General features: G+C 42.5%; 1 protein-coding gene across 1 annotated transcript; it reads left to right on the forward strand.

Moving 5' to 3' along the window:
* The first annotated feature begins 1,650 nt into the window (after positions 1 to 1,650).
* On the forward strand, positions 1,651 to 12,431 carry COCH (cochlin). Its single transcript, XM_054577903.1, has 11 exons — positions 1,651 to 1,684; positions 1,768 to 1,818; positions 3,835 to 3,991; positions 4,570 to 4,703; positions 5,176 to 5,238; positions 5,491 to 5,535; positions 5,621 to 5,768; positions 8,136 to 8,239; positions 8,938 to 9,164; positions 9,348 to 9,864; positions 12,223 to 12,431. The coding sequence occupies exons 1-11, from the start codon at positions 1,651 to 1,653 to the stop codon at positions 12,396 to 12,398; spliced, it is 1,656 nt and encodes a 551-aa protein (XP_054433878.1). The 3' UTR covers positions 12,399 to 12,431.
* Positions 12,432 to 13,788: the final 1,357 nt, after the last annotated feature.

Below are 13,788 nucleotides of genomic sequence, written 5' to 3' on the forward strand. Positions count from 1 at the left end.
AGTGACTGAGAGGGACTACTTCAGTGGGGGGGTGGGGAGGGGAATTACCCTGTTTGGTAGGGGGTAATTCTCAAACCTGACTGCATCTCAGAATGACCTGACTCCCAAGCCCCGCCCCAAGGCTTCCTGAATCAAAACGTTCAGAGATGGGGCTCAGGATGTGCATGTTCAGTAAGCACTGCGGATGTAGCCAGGTCGGAGGCTTTGGGAACCACTATCTAAGGCTCATGCAAAACTCACCTTCGATAACAGTATCACAGCTCTGATCTGTGACTTCAATACGAAGAGACAAAATGGCCTGTGGTCTGAGAGTTCAAGTGCCACCAGTGTGAATGAAGAGAAAAAATGTCCTTACTCCCTGGTGGCGTATCACTTTCCTAGCAGATAATAGCAGATTCTGAGATTCTGTGCAATGACAACAGACTCCCAGTTCTGGGCTTTTAGCAAGGCAATCCAGCATAAATCCTTCCCGATGTATAAGAGAAGAAAAGGCAAATGTGAGGAGGGGAAGGGGCCGCCTCACAAGCTGGGCCTTCCCCTTGACAGTAAATGCAGCCCACTGGGGAATACCCGACTCCAGCAGAAACCAAGTCGGTAGGCTAGATCGCTAAGGTCCAAAGAATAACCAATCAGTTGTCAGGGTTTCTAACAAATTCGGGGAATGCGTTTATCAAACCCGGGTTGGTTTTAGTTTAGAAGTAGGGACTCGTTTCCACGGGAGCACGAAGTTGGGAAGTTTTGTTCCGAGGCCGCGTGGACCTGCTGGCTGTGCGGGGGTCCAAGGCCGCGGGGCGGGCGGCGGCCCTGCGCCACTTCAGCCGCCTGGGCCGAGCGGAGCCCGGGCCCCGGTGAGGGCCGCCGGGTCCCTCGTCGAGAACTGTGCTTTGGGGACCGTCACTCCCGAGCCCGTTGAGGCGGGTTCTGCAGTAGCGGCACATTGGGCCGCCTCCCCCGCCCGAGCGCAGTCTAGGCGCGGGTCCCGTCGCCGCCGCACACGCGTTCCCACACCTCTTGGCGCCGGTTCCCGCGGTCCCCAAGGCTCTAACCAGGGCCTTTGGCGCCTCCCCCCGAGGACCGGTGCGGCGTCCAGGTGGCCGAGCCCCGCACCGCGGGGGGGAGGCGCCTGGGCGCGGGCCTCACCCCAGGACGGGGAGGGGGTGAGGGTGGAGCTGGACACCGCCTCCCAGCCCCGGGGGACCGGCTCCCGGCCCCCTCCCCGCGTGCCCCCCGCACAGTGCTCATGCGCGCGGCGGCCCAGCCTTTATAGCGGCCGCAGGAGCCGCGCTCTCCGCACTCAGGCGCAGCGGGGTGGGTCCGACTCAGGTGCGGAGCCCTGGGGGTCCGGCGCGGGCGTGCGGATCCCTGCGCCTTTGCGCGCGTCTCTTTTGTCGCTCCCACTTGTCAGTCTATCTTTTTAGTTCACCCTTCAGTCGGGTCCGCGGCTGCACATCGATTCTAGGTCGAGCTCGATTTGCAGCCGGAGCGTCGCCTCCAGACCGGGGCGGGGCGGGGGGTAGTTAGCTCCGGGACGGAGGCCCTTCGGTCTCCCCGGTCTCCTGGGCCGCGCCTGGGTTTCCGAGGGCTGCCTGCTCGCCGGAGCCTCCCTCGCATTCTCCGTCTCTCCCAGGTGCACACAGCCCCGTGACTACCATGGCCGCAGCCTGGAGCCCCGCTCTCTGCCTCGGTGGGTTCGCGCCCCCCGCCTCCCTCCTCGCGCCAGGGCGGGCGGAGGCTGGAGCCGGCCCTCGTGCTGTCCTCTCTTCGCAGGTGTGACTCTGCTGCTGCAGCTGCCAGAGTTTGCGGGCGGCGAGGGAGCCGGTGAGTGGCGGGTGTCCGGCGGGGGAAGCAGGGCTGGGTCCGGGCGGTGGGAGGGGCTGAGGGCCGGCAGGTAGGAGCGCGCTCAGGTGGAGCCCCTGGACCGCGGCGCGGGGGTGGGGGCTGGAGCGCGCGCAGGTTGGAGCGGCCGCCTGGCGCACCCCCATTCGTGCCTACAGCTCGTCGTCTCTGGCTCACGCATTTCTCCCCTGCGAGGAGGCCCCTCAGGTCCGAAGAGGATGTTCTTTCTAAGGCTCGGAGAAGGAAGCCTCCCCACCCCACCCCACCCCCATTCACACCCACATCTCGGGAGCCCGGGGCAAGCCGAACTGTGACAGCGGAAGGTCAAGGCAGGGGGTGTTCCTTGAGCCCCACAGAAGGTTGGGGGCGCTAACTAGTCCCGGGTGTTCGCGGCCGTTTGGAACCAGGGGAAGCCTGCTAGACCCGACTCAGACTGTCAGGGCTGACGGAGAGAGACAAAGAGACTTCTGTCGTTGTCCCCTGCCTGTGCTTCTAGAAGTATCCCCTATAAATAACAGCATTCGAGAGTCCTTTTAAGAGTTTGTTCCACGTGTAGAAGGCCGAGTATGGGTGTGTGGTTCGGTGTGTTTTCTACAACGTAAAAGGCAAACTCTCTTCCAAAATCTATCCTTTGTTTTCCTTGAAAGGAGAAATGAAGGTAAGAATTGCACCGGGTTGTGTTCAGCTCCCCAGCTGCCTCCCCCCGCCCCATACACTCTCTTCTCTCATTAAAGTCAGTGTTGACAGATAGAGGTAACTTGTCTGATGCCACCAGAAATGGGAGGAAGAATTAAGGCTGTTTGATAGCAGGTGTGAAGCTACTGTGCTTGATAAGGACTTTTTATTTCCCCAGCAACGCGGAGTGTTTCAGAGCTGAGGGACTGGCACTGTGCCTGGCTTCCTGCCTCCCCGTCCAGGGACATGTACAGGGCAGGGTACCGCTCAACACGCAGAGCCCTTAGCGGAGGGTCTTGGTGGGAGGCAGGCTACTCAACTGGGCAAGATGAGCGACCGTATTCTCTGTCTTGGAAAAACTATTTATAAAATTAATATTTGTTTCGAAAGGTTTGGATAACCATAGTGTCCTGTGTTTAGAAAGTAGTATTTAATAACATTATTCTAAATTGAGTATTTACAGTAAATTGATTAATCAACATGGTGTATTATGGCATCTTGTTACATGTTGCCAAGGGCTTGTCTGTACCTAACATCTTTCAGAGTAAAACCTCTGATTCCTTATTAGCCGGGTTGACCATGTAAAACTTGAGAGTATTAACAGTGCTTTTTATGGCTCTCCCGACAGATCTGGAACAGAAATAAACAGGTTCAGTTCAGATAATAACACTCCCTTCTGAAGGGACTCACTTCCCTGTTTCCTGTTCTGCAGGAGTTGCAGAATGTTCCTTGTGCTGTGTGACCTTGGGCAAATTAACCCCATGGCTTTAATTTCTTCATCTGTAAAATGAGTGATTGAGCTAAATGACATTCAATAAAGGGAAGCATCTTTTTACTTTGCTTAAATTGACATATCTTAAAGGTATAAATGGGTCTCTGGAACAAAGGATGACTTAGAAAGGTTTGTGCAAGTGTCTATGAAAATGTTCCTCACAGGCTCAACCCAGATTTAATGCTGTTAGCTCAGGAAACTACATACACAGTTGTCATCAGAAGTGAGATTTTTATGTTTCTAGAATGAATTAATAAATGGCCAATGACTGTTATTTTATAGTTTTGATATAGTTCCAATTGTGTATTTTCAAACTGATAAGTGAGAAAATTCCCCAATTAGACTTTATAGTGGCTGAGGACTAAGTTAAATTGGAAAACTGATGTTTGGCTTGCTAAAATCTGGAATGGTGTAGGACAGTATTTAAGTCAATATTCCTAAGACGACGTGTTGAAATCAGGGAAGTGAAACGTCAGCCTCATCTAGTTTCCCCACCGACACTCCCCCGGAAGTCCTAAGAATGGTTATTACATTCCCTCCTTACTCTTCAGTTCCCATTGCTATCACGTGCTTTACCAGAGGCCTGGACATCAGGAAAGAAAAAGCAGATGTCCTCTGCCCGGGGGGCTGTCCTCTTGAGGAATTCTCCGTGTTTGGGAACATAGTATATGCTTCTGTGTCAAGCATATGTGGCGCCGCTGTCCACAGGTAAGCCCAAACACGCCAAGGGGAGAGAAATGCAAGTGTGATTATTTTCTTTCCCTCTCTAGCCATCTAGATCCCCCACCTTTTCTTTCTTTTGATGCCATAGAATATGGATACATTTTTAAGGTTATCCCAAATGTCCTTGAACACCAGCTACACAAGGGAAGCTTTCTGACCAAAGGCAAATTGCATTATTTCTTGAGAGCTAGATTTCTGTGATTCTGAAACATTGCTAATCATGTAATGTATTACTGAGCTTTTACTATGTGCCAGCCATTGTTTTAACTTCAGTGACAACTCTACCACTGTACAAGGTAGGTACAACTTTACTCCATTTTACAGATGAGGGAACATACTACAAGTGTATTCTTATTACACTTAAGCTTGACAGCACAAAACCATTTTGCCAGGCAGATTTTTCACCTACGTAAGCAAGTTTGTTAAAAAGCTGGCAGCATCCTTACATGGCTTTCCTGCTGAACTATTTTCTCAATTAAAGCAATAGACGCAGCATGGCAAAAGTCAGTCAGATGCCCCTGAAAAGTGTGGATAGACTCTCGGTTGTTATTCCTGTGTTGCAGGGGAGTAATCAGCAGCTCCGGGGGACCTGTGCGAATCTACAGCCTCCCGGGTCGAGAAAACTATTCCTCAGTAGTTGCCAATGGTATCCAGTCTCAGTCGCTTTCCAGATGGTCTGCTTCTTTCACAGTGACAAGTAGGTACAATTATGTTGTTCTTACTTTTGTGTAAACGTTGCCCCTCCCCCGCAAAAAAGTTTTCTGCTTTTCTCAGCCCAACCTCTTTGACTTTGATGGAAAAACCTGTGATCAAGACTGAAGGGGTCAACTATGGGTTAGAGTCAGGGGACCAAAAGGGTCAGGGATCCACTCAGAAAATGGCAATAGAGACTTGAATGGTCTCTAATCAGAATGCCCTGACATTTACCAATTAACACTAAATCAAAAAATGAGTGGATGAATGTGAATTCATTTTTGGTGATCCTTTTAAAATATGACATAATAGATAAGAATCCATTCTGGTCCTTGAAAACCAGAATGCAGTAGTTATTGCTGCAATTACCATCACTCTATTATACTTATTTATTATCCTATAGAACCCTAAATTAGAGTCATTATGCTTTGATGATAAAGAAAAGAGGAAAAATGGTGTCCTCTTTATTTTGACAGAAGGCAAAAGTGGTACCCAGGAAGCCACAGGACAAGCAGTGTCCACAGCACGTCCGCCAGCAGGTATGAAATATGGAGCTTATAGTTGCCTGACACAGCATAGGGCAGTCCTGGATTGGACACATATCAACTGTGTAGGCCTTCTACCATCCTGACTTGTTTCTTTGTTGGGGCATTTCTTCCCTAGTCCAGAAATTCATTAGGAAATTAATTTTTTTTTAAAAAAAAGTCTTTTTAAGAATGACACTCCTTGTGGGCTTCTTGCTATGGAACTTGTCTTCCTTTTGCTAATGCCAAATGCTTCCTTTGCTTTAGGCAAACGACTAAAGAAAACACCAGACAAGAAAGCTGGCAATAAAGGTAAGAGTCTACGTATCCATTTAGGAAGATAACATTCTCTCTCCCTCCTCTTAAAACTACTGACAGAGAGACTTGTTTTTCACAGACTGTAAAGCAGACATTGCGTTTCTGATTGATGGGAGTTTTAATATTGGGCAGCGCCGATTTAATCTGCAGAAGAATTTTGTTGGGAAAGTGGCTCTAATGCTGGGAATTGGAACAGAAGGACCACATGTGGGCCTTGTTCAAGCCAGGTACCAGCCTTGTTATAATTGGAGGAGACTTAAATAATGTCTTGAATGATGACAAATGATCAGTCCTTTTAGTAGGTGCATTCCTTTCAATTGAATATATACCTATTGAGTTGTGGACAATCTGGATTCCCAAACTATAAAGTCAGGATTTAAGAGTGCCTGAGCAGACTGGGTATGTCTAAGTGCCTCCTTTCTGGAAGAAAAGGATTTAGAGAATTACCTGCTATTTGAGGACCAGAAGGTAGACTGAAAGGTCTTGTTGCTCATATAATTACCTCTGTATACCCACTCTGCTCAATTCCTAATTTCTTTTCATAAAGGAAGAATAGACAGTGATATGTCCTGACCAAGAATTGAACCAGTAACCTCTCAATTTACAGAATGATGTTCCAACCAACCGAGCTATACTGTCCAGGACAAGAGAGTATTTCTTGAGTTTTAAAAGCTCAGACTATAAAAATTTCTTTATATCCTGTTTTTTTCATCCCTGGGTGTTCTGAACATTTTATATCAGAAATATTCTTCAAAAAATAATATTTCATGTTACTTTGCATGATTATTTAGCCATTCTTTTATTGCTTCTTCACCATTATACCATACACTGTGAAGAGCATCCCTGTGGCACCTGTGTCTCATCTCTAATTAGGCTAGATTCCTAGAAGTGGGATTGGGTCAAAGGGTTCTGACATTTTTAAGGATTCTGAAGTAAACAGTTAAGTTGCTTTCTAGAAAGTTGATCCAGTTTAAACCACTATCAGCAGTGTGTAAGGGTGTCACCAGTACTATTACAAATATCAACTTATATTTAACTTGTCCTTATATTATTTTTTAAAATTGGTTCTTAATTTAGATAGAATTTTTTGGTGTGAGAATTTAACTTTGTTGTTTTCTACATGATTTAACAATTTGTTCCAAGCCCTTAAAAAAAAAAAAGAGAGAGAGCTTCCTATTCCATTGATTTATGATATCAATTTTACATAGAAGTTTAGGCAAGTCTGTTTCTTTATTTGCTACTTTTTACATCTGCAATGCCTTTTTATTTCTGCAATGCCTTTATTATTGTAGCTTTATTGTACATTTTAACACCCCATAAGGCAAATTCCCCATAGTACTTCTCTTATACTTTTCCTTTGCTATTTTTACCCAATTCTCTTTCAAGATGAAAACTACACTACCCTGAAGACTCATACAAAGACTAGCTTTTTTTTTTTTAATCAACTTCCTGGTTTATAGTTTCTCTATTTTAAGAACTACATCAAGAGTTTTTATTTAAGCAGAATAACAATATATCATTAAGGAGATAATAAGACTAATTTGGGTAGCTGAAAAGTGACCATAAAAGTAAAATCATAAATCATAATTTGGATAGGTGAAATGTGACCATAAAAGGGAAAAGGTTATCCAACCCATGAAATCTGATTTTGTGACCCAACATTCCATGAGTTACACAGAAATTATACCATCAAGTATGCACAAGTACAATCAGGGCTGTATTTGTCCCTCAGAAATCTTGACTCAATGGCAATTGACCTAAGATCTTAAAAATTTTGCACTTATGAAATAGTGACTTCTCTGATAACACAAGAAATTGTGCTTTAACCGTTTTTACTCACCATGGTCTCTAATGAACAGTGTAGTTACAAAAGTGAGCTGTAATTTTTTTACTGTTAAGTGTGGAAAATCTCAAACCTCTTACCATACACTTAATTTTAAGATTAGCAAGTGTCAGTATCTTCTTATAAGAAAAATTCAATATTATAATACTTTATAATGCATTTCATTATAACTCTTCTCATTTTTTAAACCTCGGCCTGTCATCGAAATGGCCTCTTCTGACCGGGGACCCAGGGTGCAGGCCCAGACTGCTCGGTGCTTGTAGGGCCCCCGGTGGAGCAGCCCCAGCCTCGCACCAGGCAGGCCCCTGTTCAGCCCAGTGCCCTGAGCCAAGCTTGGTATCAGGTGCTCCATATAATCTGGGCATGGACTTTATATCCAAACAAATCTGAATTTAAAGTGTGACTACGTTTTGTTGGGAAAATTACCTAAATGTTCTGAGCCTGTTTCTTCATTTATATGATAGGGATAATAATTTCTACCTCATAGAGTTGTAATGAAATGAGATGATATATAATATACAGTACATTACCCAGAATATAGTAAACCCTTAAGGTAGCAATTGTTTTTGTTACATTTCTGAAAGATCCCTAATAACTCAAATAAGGATGTGTAATGCTTTAGTTGATGATATAAAGTGGGATTAAGAAAGAAATTTGGGCTCTGCCTACTTTAAAGGTTTTTAAAAATTCTATTACGTTGCTTGTTTCCTTTTCCCAAGTCTCTCTGAATAACATTTTTTTCCCCACTTAGTGAACATCCTAAAATAGAATTTTACTTGAAAAACTTTACGTCAGCCAAAGATGTTTTGTTTGCCATAAAGGAAGTAGGATTCCGAGGGGGTAATTCCAACACAGGTAAGTAGACTCTGGCACCTGGGAGGTAACACAGGAGAGGGTTATGAACGATCAAAGATGTAAAACATTATTGTGCTATTTTACATAAAGAGATCGGAAACTCTTCTTCCTGTCACTGTAATCTTGGCTAGGTATGTACTTGGTCTTTAATAGAAAACATACCAAAGGGTTTATTCATATTCCATATTTAAAACATATATATAGAAAGCATTGTGATTTATAAGCCTTATGACAAATAGGGCAGATGTCACTTTAGAGAAGTATCCATTTGGAATGCTAAAGAGAAGCAAAGATCAACAGACTTACCTAATAAATGTAGATGTGGTAGAAAAAACTTAGACCAGCACTAATGACCCTCAGAAAGGAGACTTTTTGTTCTGAGTCCTTAGAGGTACTCATCAGTCACTAGGGACGGGACGGAGAGCACAGATTGGGAGTGTTTTGTGTTTCTGACTGATGATTAATGTAAGAAAAGGAAATGTCTGGCTTTTGGAAAGTGCTGGTGTAAGTAATATGGATTTTGAAGACAAAAATAAAATAGGCAATGACAGATAACTAAACTTTCCCACCTTATGCATCTGTTATAGAACCAGGTTCTATATAAATTCTTAAACGAGGTGACATCAAGTTGGCACAGGGAAATAAAAATGTCATTTGAGCAGTGGTGCTGTTCCAGTTTGCTTCTTTTTCAAACCTAGGAAAAGCTTTGAAGCATACCGCCCAGAAATTCTTCACACCAGAAGCTGGAGTGAGAAAAGGGATCCCCAAAGTGGCGGTGGTATTTATTGATGGCTGGCCTTCTGATGACATTGAGGAAGCAGGCATTATGGCTAGAGAGTTTGGTGTCAATGTATTTATAGTTTCTGTGGCCAAGCCAATCCCTGAAGAACTGGGGATGGTTCAGGATGTTGCATTTATTGATAAGGTAAGGAGGTAAGGGGTGTCTTCTGTTATGGTAGTGATTCCATTTTGGACCTTGAGTCATAGAGCTGACCAGCCCATATCAGGATTGACTTTGAACATTCAAGATGTAATGTTTTCATTTTTAAGAAAACAAGTTTTGATCCCTTTGGATATCTTTTTATGTCTCTGCCTTCCCCTACATTAGGCCGTCTGTCGGAGTAATGGCTTCTTCTCTTACCACATGCCCAACTGGTTTGGCACCACAAAATACGTAAAGCCTCTGGTACAGAAGCTCTGCACTCATGAGCAAATGATGTGCAGCAAGACCTGCTATAACTCAGTGAACATTGCCTTTCTAATTGATGGCTCTAGCAGTGTTGGAGAGAGTAATTTCCGCCTCATGCTTGAATTTGTTTCCAACATAGCCAAGACTTTTGAAATCTCAGACATTGGTACCAAGATAGCTGCTGTACAGTTCACCTATGATCAGCGAACAGAATTCAGTTTCACCGACTACAGCACCAAAGAGAACGTCCTAGCGGCTATCAGAAACATCCGCTATATGAGTGGTGGAACTGCCACTGGTGATGCTATTTCCTTTACTGTGAGAAATGTGTTTGGCCCCATGAGGGACAGCCCCAACAAGCACTTCCTGGTAATTGTCACAGATGGACAGTCCTATGATGATGTCCGAGGCCCTGCTGCCGCTGCACAGGATGCAGGTAAGGTCCTTACCATTTGTCTAGGAAGAGAATTGGAGGGGTTCAGTGAATTTTATAGTAAATACAAACTTATGTATTTCATTGAACAAACACCTACAGTTATGTTCTCAAAGCTTTACCCAGTATTAACTGATTTTTGTTATGGCAGCTCTACTAATCTCATTCCAGATACAACAAGCAGCTTCTGCTACACACACAGTTAGTGGTAAGGCCAGTATTTCAAACCCAGGCATTCTGGCTGGGTCCATACTCCCAACCACCATCTTGCTGGGGAAATACCATGAGAACCAGGTCATTTGTCACAAAAATGTTACAGGTCCTCACATTTGACTCAGACTTGGAATATATCCACCCCTGCCCCTAGTCACAACAGTTTATCATAATTTGCTCTGAATCTACTATTTGATGTTATCCTTTTTTTTTTTTTTTAGTATTTTTCAGACTGGCAAGAGTTTCCAAAGATCATAAGGTCACCAATAATGATTTTAATTCTATTCCATCTAAACTTCCTTTTAAGTGTTTTTCCTTGATAATGAAAACACGCTCTGATGTTGTAAAGACTATGAAAAGGTTTTCTTTTTTCTCTTACCCCAACCTTAATATTTTGGCAAAAGTCCCTGGTTCGTGAAGACATTAGCATAATGTGTGCTGGGATCAAATAGGCCAACAAGATGAGGTTACCTTTCCCTGGGATGAAAATGAATGACTAGAGTCTAGTAATATTTAAAGAACAAAAATGCTCCTGTGGTGATGGGTGAGGGGGATTAGCAGCCTTCCATTTTTCTCCACTCTTCTGCACTTTTTTCTTCCTACTTAACTGCTAATAACAAACTTTTTCTTTTTGTACTTCAGTATCTCTGCTAATGCATTTACATATATTGATGGAACCGTTTTTAGTATTAATACATGCAATTTGATGCACTGGCTTATTTTTATCTGGCTGATTTTACACATCAGCAACTAACCTATGTTGAAGACCTGTTTGCTATCATACTCCTTAAAAATGTAGCTGACTGAACTAAGTTATGGTTAGCAGGATCGGATTCAGGCTAATGTGAACTAGATTAGTTCAAATATATTTTCCCTAATTGAATTTCAGGAGGTTGGGCCACACACTGTCATGAAAATTATTTTTAGTGATACCAAAGTGTAAAAAAAAAAAAAAAATTAACAAAAGTCAGAAATTAGATTAGGTTTTCTGGGCTAGGTCACCACCATTTTTGTATTTGTTATTTTAACTATGATGATACATGAGGCCTGAGCGCAACAATCTGGGCTTGAATGCAGAATTACAAGTGAGGACAACTAAGGGGGAGGAAAATTTTGACTTTTTTCTTTTGCCAGAGAGGTACTGGCTGGTGGTGATTCAAGTAGCTCTTACAGCACCTAAACCTGCTTCATTTATAGCTTAAGCATTCACAACTCTGAGCACTGTAAACCACCACAAGGGGGTGAAGCCTTGGATAGGAGGGGAGGAGCTATTTCAGAAATTCTTAAAATGTTATGGAGAATGTCATCCAGAACAGATGGTAGTCTACACTGAGAATCTAATAAACCACTGCTTTTACAATTGGGATTGAGGCGAATCAAACTAATAGCACCCTGACCAAAATGTACAGCTAGAATAAAAACCTAGTTGCTCAAGGGAATGCAGGTGGAATGCCTCAGACATTTCTCTTTGGCCGTTTGTATCATCAGATTTTTGCTTTGGGATTAAAGACGGACAGTCTCTGACATTGGTCAGCTTGCACTGTAACAGGTAAAAACGGAAATGGAAGAGTTATTATTCAGAGAGTACTAGTCACCATTCTCTCAGACAATGCCACTTCAGAAAACTTCCCCCATTTATGTATCCCAGCCCGTATGCCGCTCTCCCATGCTCCGTTGTGCTGGCTTGACTCCACTATAATGGTTAACTGAAGTGGTGATAGCAAGACAGTGCTTCTCATACCAATCAGAGGGAAAGTTTTCACCATTTCACTAAGTATTTCTGCTGTAGGGCATTTTTGTTTTTTTAAAGATACTGTTTATCAGGTCAAGAAAGTTTTACTTCTAGCTGCAGTATCATGGATATTGAACTTCTATCAAATATTTCTTTTGTCAGTAATCATTTGTCTGTTAATGTGGTTAACTACACTGATGGTAAAGCTTCTGGTTTTGACCAAACTGTTTAGCCATTCTTGTCACAGTAACTGTTAAAACCTACCTAACAACTGGCTACAGGGGATTTCGTTCTTCAGCCATTACTAGGCAGGTTTCCTCTGCAATTATGTCCTAATGTATGAAAAAACATAAACATGTAATTTTACATGTAGACTGGAACTTGGTTTTTATTCACTTATAACATTTCCATTGTAGGCATCACCATCTTCTCTGTTGGTGTGGCTTGGGCACCTCTGGATGACCTGAAAGACATGGCCTCGAAACCAAAGGAGTCACATGCTTTCTTCACGAGAGAGTTTACAGGATTAGAACCAATTGTTTCTGATGTCATCAGGGGCATTTGCAGAGATTTCTTAGAATCCCAGCAATAATGGTGACATTTTGACAACTGAAAGAAAAAGTGCAAAGGAAGATATTCGTAATACTGAAATACTATAGAGCATATTAGGATCAGATACAAAACTATTATATTATAGATGCCAATAGCGGTTTTAAGCAAATAAGCATTCATTTAAAGCTAGTAGTTTCTAATTACAATTTATACTTGTTGACTCTGTTGAGGCTTCATAATCGTGACCCTTAGAAACTCAGGAAAGGGGATATATCATGGATTAAAACCTTAAATTTGAGTTCTAACAGGCATATTAAATGTGTAGATTTGCAAATTCCATAGCTCAATAAAAGAATCTGATACTTAGCCCAAAAGCAACATTCTTATTATTCTGTATGAAATACAAAAGGAAAACGAGATGCTTAACAACTCTTTTAGTTCAAATATAAATTATCGTGACCCAAGTACATGTTCCCTTAAACCAGTAATATTTAGTATATTAAAAAGTTATAATTACAGATAAAATGGAAGGGAATTAGTTATCAAGCTTGTTTTGGTAGTGTATTTTCATAGTAAGGTATAACTGAAAGACAACACTGAACGAGATAGCAGGGTTACCTAGTATTTTTCTATTTATATCCTTTTTATGTGTATAGGCATATGCAACTTGTACTTTAAAAGGTCATCTGTGTGCTAAAAAAAAATGTTGGTAAATTTTTACTTACCTTTTATACTTCGTTTAGCTTTAAGCACATATTTCAAGTAGACTGTAGGAAAAATGTAGTTTGACTATATTTAAGCAATAAAATTCCTAGTCACTATTTAAGCTGCCTTACTTTTTCTAAGTGTCTCTCCATAGGGCACAGTAAAAATTCTACATTCAATAATTATGCAAAAAGACCAACTTTTTTTAAAAATCATGCAGTAAGATTATTTTTTCTTTCATTCAGTTATTGAATACTTGTGTTCTAGGCATTATGCACACCACTGCCAGGTTAAACAGTACAAGGTACTTTTGGTTACTTGGTTCAACAAAAACGTTTTATAATTAACACTGTATTTACTTAAACATGCTTGTGAAGTTGGTTCCTAAGAAAAGTGATCAGAATTCTGTTAATGTAATTATCATTACCTCACCAAGAACTTCCCCCTCAGGCACAGAGGTGATGATAGCATCCTATCTTCTCTAAAAAAGGACCTGCTCTGTTGTCCAGCTGCACACCCTCTCTCTCATCACACGCTCATTCAACTGAATGGTTTACAAGTGTTAATTGGCTGGAATATTATACATACTCTAGTTAATCTTTTGAGTCTAACCATTTCATAGTTTGTGTAAAAGGAATCAAAGGACTATGTGTTGAAGAGGCATAACTGAAATTGGCTTTGACACTAGATAAAAAATTTGATAGAAATGATAGTATGGGAAGACA

Source organism: Pteronotus mesoamericanus, unplaced genomic scaffold (genome assembly GCF_021234165.1).
Source record: "Pteronotus mesoamericanus isolate MK-2021 breed Mesoamerican mustached bat unplaced genomic scaffold, CSHL_Meso_final contig_46, whole genome shotgun sequence".
NCBI classification, from domain to species: Eukaryota; Metazoa; Chordata; class Mammalia; order Chiroptera; family Mormoopidae; genus Pteronotus; species Pteronotus mesoamericanus.

What these genes read in the sequence shown, in the direction of transcription:
- COCH (XM_054577903.1), top strand. Translation starts at nt 1,651, where the DNA reads ATGGCCGCAGCCTGGAGCCCCGCTCTCTGCCTCG. An exon ending in TGTGGCGCCGCTGTCCACAG is followed by an intron (nt 3,992 to 4,569) that starts GTAAGCCCAAAC and finishes CCTGTGTTGCAG; the next exon opens with GGGAGTAATCAGCAGCTCCG. An exon ending in AGGGGGTAATTCCAACACAG is followed by an intron (nt 8,240 to 8,937) that starts GTAAGTAGACTC and finishes TTTCAAACCTAG; the next exon opens with GAAAAGCTTTGAAGCATACC.